The sequence below is a fragment of the Arvicanthis niloticus genome, unplaced genomic scaffold (assembly GCF_011762505.2).
Source record: "Arvicanthis niloticus isolate mArvNil1 unplaced genomic scaffold, mArvNil1.pat.X pat_scaffold_691_arrow_ctg1, whole genome shotgun sequence".
NCBI lineage: Eukaryota > Metazoa > Chordata > Mammalia > Rodentia > Muridae > Arvicanthis > Arvicanthis niloticus.
In genome coordinates this window covers 7,082-25,917 of record NW_023046303.1, presented here as the reverse complement: position 1 = coordinate 25,917, position 18,836 = coordinate 7,082, and the positions used below count along the sequence as shown (strand labels likewise).

Sequence of the window (18,836 nt, the reverse complement as noted above, 5' to 3'; positions counted from 1 at the left end):
CTGTAACTAGTAACAAACAGTCCTTGTCTCACACAGACATGAATGCAGATAAAACACCAACACACGTAAAATTACATCTTTTAAAAAACAAAAGGTCCGTGGGCTGGACAAATGTTCTGATGGTAGCTGTGAACGACTCACAGCCTTATAGCAGTTTCTGTTGTTTGGTGTTAACCATCTGTCTTGGTTATTTTTCTCCTTGCTGTGATAAGACACTATGACCAAGGCAACTTATAGAAAAGTTTGTTGGGGACTTAGAGTCCATGGCCACCATGGCAGGGAACATGGCAGCAGTCAGTCAGGCATGGTGCTGGAGCAGACGCTGGCCACTTGTCTCTTGATCCACAAGCATGAGACAGAGAATGATGGATAAAAATGGCTCAGCAGGCTTCTGAAACCTTAAAGCCTATCTCCAGTGATAGGCCTCTTCCCACATGGCCGCTTCTCCTGACCTGCTCAAAGAGTTCCACCAACTGTGACCAAGTAAGTATTCAAACATCACACTTGTGAGGAGTAACAATTCAACCTGGGGCCCCGCCAGTCACACACGGGTGTAGTATGGCAACACAAGAGAGTCAGCTCCACCTCACCTCCCTCCAGCCCTCAGGCCTCCACACTCCTCGAGGTTTCTGTCATTTCTCTCTTGGTGCCCCCAGCCTGTGTGAATCCAGCTATGTATTCCTTAGTTCTCTAACTGGGCCTTGAGGTTCTTCTGCACCTCCTTCAGCGGGCCTGCATACTTGGTTAGCATTGCGGTTCAAACCAGTCAGGTTCACAGTGATTCTGGTCCATGTGAGCTATACCAACCAGTGCATCATCGCTGTAAACAAAGGTCCGTGCAATTTATTTAGTTTATGTATTTGTCCATACTGTAGCTGTCTTCAGACACACCAGAAGAGGGCATTACATCCCATCACAAATGTACATCCCATCACATGTAGGTACTGGGATTTGAACTCAAGACCTGTGGAGTTCATTTAGTGAGTGCTCTTAACCACTGAGCCATCTTCCCAGCCCCTACTTTTTGTTTGTTTTTTTTTTTTTCAGACAGAGTTTCACTATGTTGCTTTGGCTGGCTAGGAGCTCACTGTGTAGACCAGGCTGGCCTCAAACTCAGAGAGATCTGCCTGCCTCAGCCTCCCGAGTGCTGGGGATTAAATGAGTGAGCCACCATGCCTGGTGCTATGCCAGTTCTTCTGGCCCTTGTTGGATCAGCATCTCCCAGGTAAGCACAGTCCAGTCTGGACTGTGGGACTGTACATAAAGTGCTGCCTCCCTCACCCCGACTCCCAGCAGAGACTCGCCTTCATCTGCAGTTTCCCATGGGACAGGAAAGCATCATGGATCTGGAATATAAACCAATCCATCAAAGCAAGGCTTCTAAAACTTTCTACTTATGACTTCTTTTCTGCCAAGATATCTTCACATGGCCTTGGGCTTTTGGAAATATAAAACAGATATACAAATCAAACACGGATAATAAAACAATTTATTTTAAAACAAATTATTTGTGCTGTGGTGGTGGCACACACCTTTAACCTGAGCACTTGTGGGACAGAGGCAGATGGATCTCTGAGTTCGAGGACAGCCTGGTCTCCAGTGTCAGTTCTAGGACAGCCAGGGCAACACGGAGAAACTGTCTTGAAAAACAAACCAACCAACCAACCAAACAAAAGGTATTATTTGATATACATATATAATTTTTACAAGTTATTAAATTAAAGCAAATTTCTATATGGAATGCTCATTTTAAAGAAATTTTAGCGTAGTCAGAGGTGGTGCTGCATGCCTGTAACCCCAGCACTTGAGAAGCAGAGGCATAGGATCAGGAGTTCAAAGTCATCCTTATTTACAGAGTGGGTTCAAGGCCAGCCTAGGCTACGGAGCTACATGAGAAACTCTCTAAAAACAGACATGGGAGGGGTGGGGGATGATTAAATATTGGCCAAGTATTTGATCCTGGAGGAGCATCTTTGATGTTTTTCATAGTTATTGATAATTTCATTTTATAGTCATCAGTACTGAGAATGACACTTTATATAAATGCATGAGACAAAATGACAGAAGTATATCTAAGGCCATTCAAAAAACAGGCCCTAATCCCAAGCCCAAATTCACGTAACAACTTTTTGTCTTTATTTTTTTGTTTGTTGTTTTTGTTTTGGTGTCTATTTTTTTGAAACAGAGTCTCTTATGTACCCCAGGCTGGCCTCATGTTTGCTTGGTAGCTAAGGATGTGCCATATGCATGCTTTATGCAGTGCTGACTACAGAACTCAGGACTTCATGTGTTCTAATCAACTAAATCCCCAGCTGGAGCAGTTTGTTTTTGTCAGACTTAAGTCAGCAACTCAAATACCAAGTTTCAAAAGATTTTTATTTTTATTTTGTGGGAGTGCTTGTTTGCATGTCTATCTGTGTACCGTGTGTGTTTGGTGCCACTGGAGGCCAGAAGAAGCATCAGATCCCAGGACCTGGAGTTACAGACAGTTGTGACCCAGCATGTAAGTGATGGAGCTGAACCCACATCCTCTCCAAGAGCAGTAGGTGCTCTGAATTGCTGAGTTATCCTTCCTTTAAAATCACCCTAACATAATGTAATCCGGCATGCTTACACACTGAGGACAGTACTGTATTTTCTGCAATTAGACCATATCTCCATGAGAGTACAAAACTTCGTGTACAGTAAAACACTACAACTCCTAAAGTGTGGTGGTTTCAAGTCTGAGCAGAGGAACTCGGGGCATTGTTCCTTGGTGTGTAGTGTGGGGTCACCAAGGCTGCATCGGAGTCATGTGGGAAAGCCAGAGTGTGCACTGATGGGGACAGCTTAACCGCCACACTTTTGTTTTTGATTCCGAATTACTCTTTGATTCCTGAGCACTCTAAGACCTTGCCTTGTCTATGGCCCACCACGTTAGCTATGCAGATTCAAGACCCACTATCTAAGACGTCTCATAAGATGGATTTTCCCTCATGCTGCTGCAAATCACCATAGCAATGTATTCTAGTTTCCTTTTCTATTGCTGAGATAAAACACACTTCAGCCCAAAGACAAAGTAGGGGCGGGAAAGTCTATTTGGCTTACAATTCCAGGTTACAGTCCATCCATCACGGAGGGAAGCCACGGTGTGGGAGCCTGAGACAGTCAAAAGAAATGAATGAGTCCACACTGCCTGCTTGTTATTCCACAGATATGACAAAGGAACTCACTTCACACCCAGAGAAGTTTGGCAGGGACCATGAAAGATGTTGCTTGCTGGCTGGTGGGCGTGGCTCTCCTGCTATCTTTCTTACAGTCTGGGACCTCCTGCCTAGGGGCATGGTGCTGCCTAAGACAGCACCATCAATCAAGAAAATTCCCCAGAGACATGCCCGCTGGTCAATCAGTTGAGATTCTGTTCCCCCGAAGTTCTGGGTTGTGTCAAACTGGCATTTAGAGTTCACCACAAGTGAAGGGACGCATGGGGTGACCTCCCCCACAGCACTCACGTCACTCTCACATCCTGCAGCCACGCCACCAGGGTTGCCCATAAGCCTGAATAAAAATTTCCCCATAATTTTAATAGATCAGAAGGGGATACTCTGGGGCTACCAAATTTCCTTGTATGGGGCTCTTGTTCATGCTGGATTATAGATATTTTTCTTCTTTAAGGGTCAAACTTTTAAAACATCTACTCTTTGTATCCCTGACTCCCACTATCTGTATGTGTCTTCCCAAGGTGTCCATGGTTTTGGATCCCAGGATAAACTCTCTAGCCCTGTGTGGACTTGACCTCTGTGGTGTGGGGTTTTTCTACCCTACCAGCTGTAGAATATGCAAGCTAGCATTTTTGTCTTCTGTTTTCTTTCATTCTTATGCTTTATCTGATGATGGAGCGGACACTGCTGTTCACAAAGTCCCTTCCTGTTAGTTTCCCCCTTTAGGCAACAGTTTGCACTCAGCAGATCCCACTGCTGATGGGGACACTCCACTTCCCTGCCACCTTCCCAAACATGCTATGTCTGGGGAATACAAGCTCTCTAGTCCACTCAGAACTTCAAGTGCTGTGATAACTCTCTCAAAGAGACACGACCTAGAACTACATGGGAAGAATCTCAATGCGGAACTGTCCACACTGGACTGGATGGTGGACATGTCAGTGGGAGATTGTCTCACTATTCCCTCAGCAGTCTCCATTCTGAGTGGAAAGACAGCTGAGCAAGCAAGTGAGCCTAGATGTACACACTCCTCTCTCTGCCTCTGACTCTGTGGCATGGCTGGCTTTCCTAAACTTCTGCTTCCTTGGCTTCCTGACACCTGTAACCTGGAATCATAAACTGAATAAAGCCCTCCCCCCCTCAGGCTTCTTCCTACCAGGACACTTTATAAAAAACAGAAACTAAACTGACAGGGTATTCTCATCTCATACAGCACACCGCATTATACCGCATTATACCGCATTCTAATCCAAGTTTGGACAGTACCAACCACTCAGAAAATGACTCAGAAAAGGTCAGCCTGAGTAATGAGTGACAGTGTGTGAGTCACTGCATATGACCTTCAGTGGCTGCATCCCCCAAGTCCCACTACCCCTGGTTTATGGTTTCCTTTTATGTACACTAAGGAGTCTTAGGTACCTGTCAATGGCAGCAGCAGGGGAGGGTTGGTAGCTAGTGGACTCTAGGAGGGCAGCTGTCTATAGGTATCTCCCTGAGATATAGTTATCTCAGAGTTATATTTTCCAACAGGAAAATGTCAACAGTCCCCTCAATTTTATATACAGTTCTGCTTATGTCCTTGCTTGGCCACAAGCTGGGGTCTCTGCTCAGTCACCATGGCAGCTCCTGTCCCAAAATGGTGATAGTCAGGCATTCTCTCAGATTCACCTCTTAAAAAGTCTTTAAATTTTATATGTGTGTATACTTTGTTTACATGTATGTCTGTGCATCCCTTACATGCATGATGCTCTCAGAGACCAGAAGAGGTCTTTATATCCCCTGGAAATGGAGCTACAGATAGTTGTGAGCCTCCATGCAGGTGCTGAGAATAGAACTCAGGTCCTCTAGAAAAGCAGCCAGTGTTCTTAAACCACCGAGTCAGCGCTCCAGCCCCTCACACCAACCTCTTAATATTATTGCACAGTAATCATTTTATTTCCTCCATTCCCTTCTAATATGGCCAGAGACAGCCCTGGCTTTGGGAGCTCACTGGGAAACTATTATACATAAAGTTTTGGAGAGCCTGCAGTTCCATGTAGTCACCCCTAAGTCGCGGCCGAATGGCAAAGGAAGAGCAGTGGGGTTTCTGTAGAAACCTGGTTGGAAAGCTGAAGTGCAAGTTGGATCTGGGTGAAAGAAACAATGACTCCTTTGTCCCTTCGTTTACTGAAGAGCATGGTGTCTTCCTCCTCCTGCTTTCCTCCCCCAGTGGACTTGTGTGGAGAACTTGTCTGTCCTGTTCCCCCTCCAAAATCAACATCAAGAGAATTCTTGATTGACACACATATGGCAAAGGAGGGGGAGAGCTTGGGTTTAGGCGCTCATTAGCCTGGGAGGACTGAAGACTGCACAGGAGGAAAATGAAAGAATGTGTCAAACTAATGCTTTACCCTGCAGGTGCTGGCCCTGCCTCCCACGCTCACTAGAGTTTTAGGCAAAGGTTCAAGGGAGTAACATGCGGAGCTCTAAGTCCCGCCTCTGGGACCTTGCAGCCAGCGGTCATCCACAGCTTGACTCCCAGAATGCAGGAAGACGGTTAAATGAGGTATTGAGACAGGGCGCTGTTATGTAAGAGAGTTGGGCTGAGGATGACTCCTAGCCCCCAGGCACACACACACACACACACACACACACACACACACACACACACACACATCCCCGCCCTCAGCCTCCTCAAGTTTCATTTTCCAATTCCCAGGCCTTAGGTTTCTTTTCTGAACAAGCTGACAGGAAGCTCACTGCCCGTATCTAATCAGACCATTAGCCGTGGTAGTAATTTCCTTTTCCCACTGAGTTTTGCCAGCTCAAGGTTTATTTCAGGGGTGGGGTACGGTGGGGGTGGGGATGGGAGCAGCATGGTTTGGGTCTTTTTAAAGCGTTTGTTTTGTGTGTATGTCTGTGTAGGTGCATGCATAGCATAAATGTGTGCAGAGGTCAGAGGGCAATGTTAGGGAGCTGGTTCTCTCCTTCCACGTGGGGTTCTGGGGATCAGTGTGAGGCTGAGGTCATCAGGTGTGGTGGTGAGAGTTCTTCCCCACGGAAAGAACCATCTCAGGGCCCCCTCCCCGACAAGTTTTAGACATCTAACCCCCCCCCAGCTCATCCTCAGCCCCTTTAAAGGAGTGGGAAGCACCACCAATCACAGGTTTAAAGGGTTTAACAACATCCTCAACCCCTTAGCTCCTGCTCAATCATTCAGTATTCTTCTGTAACACCAGTTAGACGCAGCAGTGTCCAACAGCAAAATTTCATGTTCCACAGGGTCCCAAACTGGTGTCTACCCACACAGCCTGAGAGCTGTGAACACACTAGCAGAAGAAGCTTGTGCCGTGGTTCTGTGGGTAAAGGGTTGGCTTTGAAGCCCGACAGTGACCTGCCAGGCTGAAGGCTGCAGCCGCTGACTCCCCTGGCACTCCAAAGGGCCTGGTGGGACTGGATGGAGGCTAAGACAGCCCCTACCTACCTCCTCTCTGCCAAGGAAAGCAGGAAGGGCCCACAGCCAAGAGGCCTCTTCAAACTCTCCTTTGAAGACCTGGAACTCCACCATGTAAAGACGGAAGTGTCCTCAGACCTCTCCATACATGCTATAACACACATGTCACACAACCCCATTACCAACACAACAGTAACAAAATCAAAAAAATAAAATAAAATAAAAACTTAAACAGTTGCTCTTGCTCTGCAGCAGGGTGAGAGAGACCAAAACCCAACCCAAGCTACAGGAACGACAATGATGGCTACTCAAGACAAGGCCCTCAGTCAAACCCAAAGCCCACTGATACAGCTGGCCAGCTTGCTCTGGGGAATCTCGTGTCCACCTCTGGAGTTTAGAATTACATGTAGGCTGACATGCTTACGTAGTGAGAATTTTGGTTTCCTTAAAAACACAGAACTATTATAAGAATGTGCTTTCATTTTTAATCCCAGGTGTGGGGACATGGGGCTGCTTTGAGACAACTGACCATGCCTCTTGCTCTAGCAGGGGTCTGACTGCCAACTGCAGACAGTTCCTGCAATTGTGTGACACTCAGAATTCTGGGGACTCTTCGGAGGGCAGGTTGGGTTGTTGGTGGCTGTTGGTCTCCGTTTGTTAAGCAGTTGTTCACAAAGAAAAAACATGAAGAAATAGATATCCTGACTGCGAAGACCAAACTCACCCAAGGAACTCAATGCCCCTAGTCAGCAGGAAGTAGTGAGCTCAAGCAGGAAGTAGTCTGACTGTTGAAACCCGCATTCTGCCTCAACGCTTTTCCTCAACACTTTTGTCGCTAGATGCTCTGGTCAAGAGAGAGAGTGGGGCTCTTGGGGCAGGTGACGCGAAGAATGGAGACAAGACAGAGATTCTGATCAAGTCTCGTATCAAGTCTCGTTTATTGAAGGGAATTTTGAGGTATTTATATGCTTTTGCCACGTGCCTTGTAGGCACGTGGATATCACGTGCCTTGCAGGTGTTGATATGATGTAATCCTTACAGCATCTATAGCGTGGACAGCACATGCACCACAATGCCTTGCAGGCTTAAATAGCACGTGCGCCTTATAAGCATGTATGGCGTGGACAGCACGTGGACAGCACGTGATGGCTACAATCATTTACATTCTCACTTCCCTACATCCTCCCGTGGGTTTTCCCGTTATTGCTGTTGCTAGTTAGCATTCTGACTGAGCTGCTCACTGTGGTGTGGGTCCTGACTATTATTCTTCATACGCTTGTCTAATTTTACAGAATATTCAGATCCTTTGACCATTTTTCCTTTATCTTGTAATTGTATTTTATTATTTTTAGAGATGTTTATTTTGGTTTTGCAAGACAGGGTCTCTCTGTGTAGTGCTGGCTGTCCAGGAACTCACTCTGTAGACCAGACTGGCCTCGAACTCAAGAGCCTGCCTCTCCCTCTCAAGTGCTGTACCACCACTGCCTAGCTTATTTTTATTATTTTTAAGCATGTGTTTGCATATGTGTCTGTGTATGTATCTGGACCTGGGGGTGACTGAGGAGTTCAGATGGGTGCATTGGGAGCAGGAGTTCCAGGTGGTTATGAGTGGCTGGATGAGGGTGCTGGGAACCAAACTCTAGTCCTCTGCAAGAGCAGTGCATGCTCCAAACTGCTGCACCATATCTCCAATCCCACTGCCCCTTTTACTGAGACAAGGTCTCATCTGTATCCTGCCCTGCTCTGGAACTCACTATGTAGTCCACTCTGGAACTCACTATGTAGCCCACACTGGCCTAGAACTCAGGACAAACCTCTTGCTTCAGCTTCCTGAGTACTGGATTAGTTAGGACAGTCCCTAGTCCTGCAGGTCTCAGTGCTTGAGAACCATGTAAGAAAGCTACAGAGACAAGCAGTGACAAGCCTGTTGGAATCAGGATTTCCTGGCATGGGTGTCATACAGAGCCTGGTCTTTGACCAGCTGTGGCTAATTGGAGGACCACCACACACTAGTAACTGCTCCTCTAACTGACTGCAAGGCAAAGATTCACAGATTATCAGAGGAAACAAACAGCAAAGACATTTTACCCTGAAAAGAGGATGAAAGAGAAGACATGCTGTCTGGAGGGCAGGAAGGAGTTTGTACTTAAAATTTAAAACAAACTTTAGTCTGTGTGTGTGCGTGCATGCCCACGCACTTGCACCTGTGTGAGTTTATGTGCACCATGAACTCAGGTGCCTGTAGAAGCTAGCTGAGATCGAAGGATCCCGTGAATCTGATATACATGCTGGGATCCTAACCTGGGTCCTCTGCAAGAGCAGGTAAGTGTTAAGCCATCTCTCCAGCCCCTAATTAAGCTTTTTAATTATTATTTTTTCTTTACTTAGCACACAAAGTAACTGAATAGCTGTGGTGTCTCAAGCATACTTATCATTCTATTTGGTTCTTTTTTACCCCCTCCTTCCATCTTCACCCTTCCTGGTTGTATATGGTACAGCTTACAGCATGAGAGCAGTGACCGCCCTGCAGGCCAAAGGCTAGGCTGGCAACCGGCAAGCCCCAGTGATTCCCCTCTCCACCTCCCCAGCACTCCAGTCACTGGTGTGGCCTAACATGGCTGTTTACACGGGTGCTTGAGATTTGAACTCAGATCCTCATGTTTGCACAGGGCACATATTGCTTTTCCTGCAGAGAACCAGACTCAATTTCCAGCATCCATATAAGGCGGCTGACAATCATCTCTGGCTCCAACTCCACCGTATCCAATGCCGCATCCTTGGCTGCCCACCCAAATGTGGCACACATTCACACACACACTGTGGTAGTTTGAATATGCTTGGCCCGGGGAGTGGCACTATTAGGAGTGTGGCCTTGTTGCAGTGGGTGTGGCCTTGTTGGAGGAATGTGAGTGTGGGCTTTGAGACCCTTCCCTGACTGCCTGGAAGACAGTCTTCTGGTTCCCTTTGGAACAAGATGTAGAACTCTCAGCTCCTCTAGCATCATGCCTGCCTGCACGCTGCCATGCTTCCTGCCTTGATGATAATAGACTGAACCCATGAACCTGTAAGCTAGCCTGTCCCCCCACCCCCAGTTAAATGTTGTCCTTTTTAAGAGTTGCCTTGGTCATGGTGTCTCTTCACAGAAATGGAAACCCTAATTAAGACTAAGACACACACACACACGCACACACTCACAAATTAAAAATAAAATAATTTTTTTTCTAAAAGAATATAAAATAAAATCTTTTTAAAACACAAAGTACCTAGTGAGAAGGAAAAAGAAAGCAACGGCACACTAAGCTAGCACAGCGGATGCCTTGTCCGGGAGCCCTTGATGCTCTAGGTGAATCCGCTGAAATGAACGCAGGTAGGAGAAGGAAGGAGACAAGTACTGCTGTAGCTTTGATCACCACCACTTCCTGCCTGAGAAGGGGCGGGGGTGTGGTGGGGGTGTGGCAGGGGTGTGGCAGGGGCGTGGCTGGCGGGCTACAGGAAAGTGTGAGGGTTCAAAAGTAAACAAGCTGGAGCTGCTGGTCACACAGAGGGCACAAGCCCTGCAGGGGCCACTAGGAGTCACAAGCCTGTGAGCCAGCGATCTATATCCAGAAAAGAAGGCCCTCATATCATCCTAGGGGGAGCTCTGCAGGAACCCTGGAAGAGAAGTATCCCTAAAGCTCTCACTGGATCCGCCCTTAGCCCTTATCTGTTGATGACACACTCTACCCACACTGCTTTCAGTTTCTGGTTCCTGTAAGCAGTTTCATTTCTTTAAAACCTAGTTTGTCAGGACAGAGAAGACTTAAAACTTAATCCTGACACCATCCATGTGGGCTCTTATCTTCTGGGTCCTGAGCCTCCCCCAGGACAGCGGAGCCCGTAAGTAGTATTGGGAAGTGGGCTGGGTAAATTTAAGGCAGAAAAACCTCCAACAGGGAACCTTGGGCCATTTTGCAGAAGACTAGGTGTCACTTAGCTCTGGCTGTCTTAGAACTCACTGTGTAGACCAGGGTGGCCTTGAACTCACAGAAGTTGGGATTAAAGGCATGCACCACCAAACCACCCTTTCCTTACATTCTAATGTGGGTTTGAGTATTTGCTTGTATATGTGTATACATGCCAGAGGTCAGAAGAGGGCATGAGGCCCCCTCCAGATGGTGCTCAGAAGTACACCACGGACTTCTGAAGAGCAGTGAGTGCTCTTAGCAGTCTCCCCAACAACCTCCCTACTTCTGTGAACTGCATGTTTACTTACAAAGTATACACATTGTAGTGTACAGTAACTCATATGCATGTTTGTGTGTGCTCACGTACATAGCCTGCAACCCATACTACAGCTCAGATGTGGAGGTCAGGACAACCTAATTTGGATCAGGTCTCCTTCCACCATATGGTGTCAGCAGGTGCCTTTACTGGCTGAGCAGTCTGTCTCCCTGGCACCATCATTTGTTAAAGTTAAGTCCGGGTTCTTCCTGCCAGCCCAGGCTCCCAGAAATAAGACTCAGACTCAAATCATATTTACAAATACCTTGGCCATATAGTTAGACTCTACTCTGACTAGATTATAACTAAAATTTTAAGCTGCATCTTGCCACCTGGCTGGTTACCTGTGCTCAGGTACCATGTGTCCGTGTGTCTGTCTCCTCACCTTTTTTTTCAGGCTCCTCTCCCTGACTCTTTCTCTCCCAGAATTCTTTCTCCTCCCCATGTCCCACCTCTTATTTCCTGCTTAAGCCATAAGCTTTGAAATTGACAGGTAAGGCATTCATACAATACACAAGATGATCTCTTTACAGTCATTATCATCATCATTATCATTAATAATTATTCTTGAGATAGGATTCTATTTACGTGACCCTCAAATTCACGATCCTCATATTTATTGCATGCAAATACTCGTGAAAATATCATGTATAATTATGTATTTATGCTAGCTCACTATAATGGTTGATTTTGTGTATCAATTTGACTAGAACACAGTATTCAGATATTTGGCTAAACATTATTGTTGACGTTTCTGCGAGGCTGTTTTTGGATAGGATTTACATTAAATCAGGGAATTTCTGGCACAGCAGAAATTCCTCTGTCATGTAGAAGGAAGGGCCTTACCAGTTGAACAGAGAGACAGATTAAGGTCCTCAAGGAAGAAGAGATTGCACCTGCAACTTGGTCTTCACAGGGTTTTACAGTGCACCTCTGGCCAGTTTGCACAACTTCATGAGAAGTTGTCCTGTGGTTCTCTAGGTCTCTAACTCCTGTCTTGTGCTGGGGGGCCTTATCAGATAGCAGATGTGTTTACGGACTTGTGGGTCCCCTTGTGAAGGTGCATAAGAAAGACCATCCTAGGCAGAAGGCCTAGGATGCATAGGAAGCATCAAGGTGACAGGTAGGTGGAGATGTGAAGGTCACAGGTCCTGGGAAGGAAAGGATGCCTTAAAAAAAAAAAAAAAAAAAAAAACCAAGGAGAGAGAAACTGGAGAGATGGCTCAGTGGTTAAGAGCACTGACTGCTCTTCCAGAGGTCCTGAGTTCAATTCCCAGCAACCACATGGTGGCTGACAACCATCTGTAATGGGATCTGATGCCCTCTTTTGATATGACAGTGTACTCAAATAAATAAATCTTAAAAACAAAACAGAAACTAGAGCTCAACACAAGCTCAGCAGGCAGAGTGCCTGTCATGTGTCGGGGTCAATCCCTCCGACCACAATGAAATAAACTTTATATAGAGACAGATTGGGATAGAGGGGTTTCTGGCTGTGGTTCCCAGACCCTACCAGTGCCTCTTAGGAGCCCCTAGGAGACTTCTGAGGCTTTGGGTTATAGAATGATAAAGGGGAGAAGCCTGGACTTCCTACCAGCTTTCTTATAAAGTATAAATGGAGCTGGGTATGATATCTCAGAACAGGAAACACCCACAGGAAACACCCACAACAACCTGGAAATCCTGCTTGGGTGTGTATCCACAGAAGACTAGATAAAGAAAAAGCCAAGCCAGGAGATGGTACCTAGGACTTGGAAGGCAGGCAGATCTCTGTGAGTCAAGGCTAGCCTGTTCTACAGAGTGAGTTCCAGGACAGCCAAGGCTACACAGAAACCTTGCCTTGAAAAACCAAACAACAACAACAAAATGCAGTTCAAATACACACTAGAATTTGATACAATACAATGAAATCTTACTTCACTATAAAGTGAAATTCCATGCCATTTTTAAGCAAAATGAAATTATGACATTGTGAGAGATGGATACAACTGAAATCAGTACACTAAGAAGCAAGCCTCAGAAAGACAAATATCATATTTCTCATCATTGGAACTCCGATTTAAAATTATTATTATCATTATCATTATTATTTTCATGCTGAGTATGATGGTACACACCTGTAATCCCAGAATTTGGGAGGTGGAGGCAGTAAGATAGAAGTTCAAGGCCGGCCTCAGCTACATGAGCCCTTCTCAAAAACAAACATTGAAAAACAAACATAAAATTATACACACATGTGTATATGTACTTTTAAATATATGGGAGGATTGCAAAAGATGGAAACATGGAACAGATCTTAAAGGAAGCAGGTAATACGGATCATGTGATAAAACAGAAGCAGCAGAGCCGGGTTTAACTAGGAAAGAAATGTAAGCAACTGGAGAAGGGCTAGGAGTATGGGACAGAGCAGTGGGTGGTTCAGGGAAGCACATGGTACAGAGTCTAATGGCAGAGGCTGCTGAGGTACTTCACTGGTAACAGAGTCTAATGGCAGAGGCTGTGGAGGTGTTTCACTGGTAACAGAGTCTAATGGCGGAGGCTGTGGCGGTGTTTCACTAGTAAAGAATGCACACTGCTCTTGCAAAGGGTGGAAGTTCAGTTCCCAGTACAACCACCCATAACTCTACTTCCAGGGGATCAGAAACCCTCTCCTGGTCTGTGTGTGTGTGTGTGTGTGTGTGTGTGTGTGTGTGTGTGTGTGTGTATACACATCACATACATTAAGTACCTGCACAAGCCAGAAGAGGACATCGGATCCCCTGAGACTAGAGTTACAGAGGGTTGTTAATAGCCATGTGGGTATGAGAACTAAACTTGGATCCCTAAATTAATCTTTATAAAAAGAAAAAAAAAAAAGGCTTGGGTCAGTGGGAGAGTAGCTGTCTATCTAGCATGTAGAGTCCTGAGTTCCACCCGCCCCCCAGCACTTAGGACACACAATGGCCCTGTACCCAAGCGTATGCACATATGCACAAATGTGCTAAGATGAAACCCATTACTCTGTCTCCTTAGCTTCTTTAATTAACTAAAAACAAAGGCAAAACTCTGATAAGGGGAGAACAAGGTACTTCAGCTTCACATGTGTGCCTCACACAGAAAGTGCCTTTGTGGGGTTCAAGGGGGCAGAAGGCATTGGATCCCCTGGGGCTGGAGGTACAGATGGTTGGGAGAGGCAATGTGGATGCTGGGAATTGAACCCAGATCCTCTATAAGAGTGGCCAGTGCTCTTAACCGCGAGTCATCTCTCCAGCCCCTTACGCTGATGCTCTGAAGTATCCCAGTGTGGAACCCGAGTCTCTTGGCTGGTGGGGGTGCCATGAAATGTTCTCATTTATGTTTGTGTGCCCTGTCTCTGCTAGAGCTGGGCCCTCGCTCAGTGGCTCACACTAAACCCTATTCTTACCTCAGGATCACACTCTCTGCACTATTCTTACTCAGCCATGACTGAGCCGGGCCCAGGAGTCCCTGCATTTTTTGCCAGTGGCTTTGTAGATAACCAGCCCTTCATCCACTACGACAGCAGGAACATGAAGGCAGAGCCTTGTGCTGACTGGCTGAGGGAAAATCCAGATTACTTTACTCACGAGACCCAGGTTTTCACCAATCGGATGAAGATTTTCCAGTTGAGCCTGAGAAACATTCAGCAATACTACAACTACTCGGGTGCCCGGAGTCAGAGAGCAGACGGCTCCCACCAGCAAGCAGGTATGTGCCTGGCCATGGCGGCAGGAACACTTACCTGCCTCACCCAGTCCCTCAGTGCCCGGACAGACTGTCCCTTGAGAACAGGCTGGTCACATCTACTCCCAGAGCTCAGGGTCTGTTTGGCATTCACCTGTCACATGAGTCACAGATGTACACACAGCATGCGTCCGAACCAGAAAACACAAGTAACCATTTGTCTTCAAAGTGTTTACAACTTCTATGGGAAGGCACTCAGACCCTTGTGACTCTGAGGCCAGCGCCTCTTTAAAACCCCAATGAGATGCACAAACATTTGCTATCACTGACTGAAGCAAGCAGAGGAGACACCCAGTGCCAGCAAGTTTCAAAACTGAGACAAAACTTTAACTAAAACCAGAGGATGGGTCCGATATGCATCTACGAGGAATACAGAGGACAGGCTTGGTGATTCACACTGTAATTCCATCCAGCACTGGGAAGGCTGAGGCAGGATGGCTGCCTCAAGTTCAAGGCCAGGTTGGGCTACACAGTGAATTCCAGGCCAGTCTGAGCTAAAGCATAAAGTCAGAGAGAGACAGAGCTCAGCACTACTGAAACAAGCCTGTGAAGGGCCTTTAGGCCAGTGTGGAACCATCGAGAGCTGAGAGGTGAGCCTGCTGATCCTAAAACGATCAGAGATTCCACAGGACTGGCCACGACTGGCCACGTATGTGGTCACACCTTCAGAAACTCACTGTGTGGAAGAAGAGACACACACAGTCTCATTGGATGAAGTAAGCATTGGCTAAAAAGCTTGGCCCTGAAACCCACGGGGCAGAGGAGGCTCTAAGCTGGCCAAACAATCAGTTACACAAAGAATTCTTCAGCATAAAGGCTGTTCTCTTAGTGGTCAGTGGTTGGTCTGGTTCAGTTTGGGGGTTTTTTGTTTGTTTGTTTGTTTGCTTGCTTCAAGACAGGGATTCAAGCAGCCCAAGCTGGCCTCTAATTCACTATGTAGCTCAGCATGACCTTCTGCCTGCACCTCCCCAGTTACGGGATTACAACCGTGCACCACTACACTGACAAATCAGTGCTTGCATTCTCTAGAACCTCGAGGAGAAATATTGAGCATAGTCTGTCCTTTACCATCGTGCTTGTGTGCCATGCTCTGCTCCTGGGAGGTTACCCCTGGACTCTGGGACTGCTTGCCCCGGAGTCCTCTGGTCATGCTCTAGGCTTGTGCACAGGTGAACAGAGCCACAGAGGATGAATAACTGGCACAGCAAAGTCCGAGTTCTAGCTTCCTATCCAATGCTCTTTTACTATGACCTGGAGCATCTTGGGCCTTGCCCCTGACAGAGCTTACAGCACTTCAAAGGTATCAGTGGAAAGCCAGACTGGGTTACCTAGAGTGTAAACATCCATCCTCTACGGAGAACCCAAGGAATCTGGGAAGCAGTGCTAGGGCAGCAGGGACCAGGCTGGAGAGGCCTGGGAAATACATCTGTGGTCCCTGACGTACCTGTCCCTGGGGCTTCTAGGCCCTCACACCCTCCAGTTCACATATGGCTGTGAGATGCAGGACAACAAGACCTCAGGGCACTGGCAGTATGGCTACGACGGCAGGGATTACCTGACCTTAGACTTGGACTCCATGCAGTATATAGCAGCCACCTTCATTGCTGGCTACACCAAGCGCAAGTGGGAAAACGATGAGTACTCCCTGGAGAGAGAGAAGACCTACTTGGAGAAGGAGTGCATCCTATGGCTGCAGAAATACTTAACCATGGGAGGAGAGAACTTTACCCGAACTGGTAATGACACCCCTCCAAGCCCAGCCCTCCTCCCTGTGCCCAGCAGGGTGAGAGCTCACTCTGTAGTTGGGGAGCTCCTGTAGCCACCAGGAGTGTAGGCTACCTGGGTGGGTCCAGTGTGCTGGAGGTAGCTTCCTACAGCAGGTGTCAGTGGTCACCTACCACCTCTGTAGTCTCAGTGTGTCCCAAGGGTACCTGGGGGTGTCTCCTACTTCTACAGCATCTATCTGTCTGTCTACTGCAGACCCTCCGCAGACAATAGTGACCTATCGCTTCAGACCTGAAAGTGATGTCACCCTGAGGTGCTGGGCCATGGGCTTCTACCCTGCTGACATCACCCTGACCTGGCAGTTGAATGGGGAGGACCTGACCCAGGACATGGAGCTTGTGGAAACCAGGCCTTCAGGGGATGGAACCTTCCAGAAGTGGGCATCTGTGGTGGTGCCTCTTGGGAAGGAGCAGAATTACGCATGCCATGTGCAACATGAGGGGCTGCCTGAGCCCCTTACCCTGAGATGGAGTAAGGAGGGTGTGGATGCAGAGCTGGGGTCAGGGAAAGCTGGAGCCTTCTGCAGACCCTGAGCTGGTCAGGGCTGAGAGCTGGGGTCATGACCCTCACCTTTATTTCCTGTATCTGTCCTTCCCAGAGCCTCCTCCATCCACTGACTCTAACATGGTGATCATTGCTGTTCTGGTTGTCCTTGGAGCTGTGGCCATCATGGGAGCTATGGTGGCTTTTGTGATGAAGAGGAGGAGAAACACAGGTAGGAAAAAGCAGGGTCTGAGGTTTCTCTCAGACTCCTTTAGAAGTGTGTTCTGCTCCTTAATGGGAAACACAGCCACACCCCGCATTGCTGCTGTCTCCAGCTGGGTCTACTGTCAGTTCTGGAAACTTCCTAGTGTCAAGATCTTCCTTGAACTCTCACAGCTTTTTCTTCTCACAGGTGGAACAGGAGGAAACTATACTCCAGCTCCAGGTTAGTGTGGGTCACAGGGTTGTCCTGAGGCCATTGGAGTGAAGCTGGGGATGATGGGAGCTCTGGGAATCCATAATAGCTCCTCCAGAGAAATCTGGGGGCCTGAGTTGTACCTTGATATGAATACATACATACACATACATTTGTTTTGTTTTACCCTAGGCAGGGACAGCTCCCAGAGCTCTGATATGTCTCTCTCAGATTGTAAAGATGATATTCTGGGGTCTGACTGGGGAGGGGCAATGTGGACATGATTGGGTTTCAGGAACTTCCAGATTCCCCTGTGAGTGGTGGGTTTTGGGGATGTTGTCTTCATAGTGATGGTTCATGACTCTCATTTTCTAGCCTGAAGACAGCTGCCTGGAGTGGACTGAGTGACAGACAGTGTGTTCAGGTCTCTCCTGTGACGTCCAGAGCCCTCAGGTTTCTTTAGACAACACTGTCTGATGTTCCCTGTGATCTTATGGGCTCAATGTGAAGAACTGTGGAGCCCAGCCTGCCATGCACACCAGGACCCTGTCCCTGCACTGCCTGTGTTCCCTTCCACAGCCAACCTTCAGGTTCAGCCAAACACTGGGGGACATCTGCATCCTGTCAGCTCCACGCTGCCCTGAGCTGCAGCTCCTCACTTCCACACTGAGAGTAACCATAAAAGTCCACCCGGGACTGATCTCCAGTGAGTCCCTGAGCTAGTGGCTTCCAGTCCCGGCTTGAGACCCTGTCCTCCTCCATCAAAACTAACAGCTGAGCTTGTTCTCTCCAATCTGAACCTCTTCTCTCTCGAAAATGCTGGCTTCCCTGCCTCTACTGTAACACTAGCACTTCTATGTCACTGGTTCTTCTCAGCTGCCCCATGTCCTCACTCTCTTTACGTCCCATCTGCAAGTCCCAGTTCCCATAGAAAGTACCAGTGTGCTGGGTAATTTTATGTCAGCTTGACACAGGCTGGATCCATCTAACAGGAGGGAGAAAAGGCCTCCACTCCTTCAGACTGCCTGCCTGAAGGGCTTTTTACTAATTACTGATTGATGGAAGGTCCCGCCCATTGTGGGTGGGGCCACCCCGGGCTGGTCCTAAGTTCTGTAAGAAAGCAAGCTGGCTGAGCAATCTATGGTGAAAAAGCCAGTAGGCAGCACTCCTCCATGGTCTCTGTATCAGCTGCTGTCTCCAGGTTCCTGTCCTGCTTGAGTTCCTGCCCTCCATGCTGATAATGAAGAGTTGGGTTTTTTTTTGGTTGGTTGGTTGGTTTGGTTTGGTTTGGTTTTTGTTTGTTTGTTTGTTTGTTTGTTTGTTTTTGGTTTTTCCAGACAGGGTTTCTCTATGTAGCCCTGGCTGTCCTGAGACTCTTTCTGTAGACCAAGCTGGCCTCGAACTCAAAAATCTGCCTGTCTCTGCCTCCTAAGTGCTGGGATTAAAGGTGTGTGCCACCACTACCCGGCATGAACTGTTATTGTTAAGAGTGAGTGAAATTAAACTCTTTCCAAGTCAA

The 18,836-nt window shown here is 47.4% G+C and overlaps 1 protein-coding gene and 1 long non-coding RNA gene across 3 annotated transcripts in view; one reads left to right on the top strand and one right to left on the bottom strand.

Annotated features, from left to right (window-relative positions):
* LOC143433911 (uncharacterized) overlaps positions 1-16,280 on the bottom strand; it is a 26,483-nt gene extending 10,203 nt beyond the window's left edge. The window contains exon 1 of one of the 2 annotated variants that reach the window (XR_013070387.1): positions 16,195-16,280. This is a non-coding gene — a long non-coding RNA (uncharacterized LOC143433911). Of the gene's footprint in view, positions 1-16,078 lie in introns of both variants that reach the window. The other variant, XR_013070386.1, reaches the window with a different exon arrangement.
* On the top strand, positions 10,180-18,836 carry LOC143433834 (H-2 class I histocompatibility antigen, alpha chain-like). Its single transcript, XM_076706429.1, has 7 exons — positions 10,180-10,509; positions 14,302-14,598; positions 16,098-16,370; positions 16,615-16,890; positions 17,018-17,134; positions 17,315-17,347; positions 17,693-18,836. The coding sequence occupies exons 1-7, from the start codon at positions 10,458-10,460 to the stop codon at positions 17,695-17,697; spliced, it is 1,053 nt and encodes a 350-aa protein (XP_076562544.1). The 5' UTR covers positions 10,180-10,457; the 3' UTR covers positions 17,698-18,836.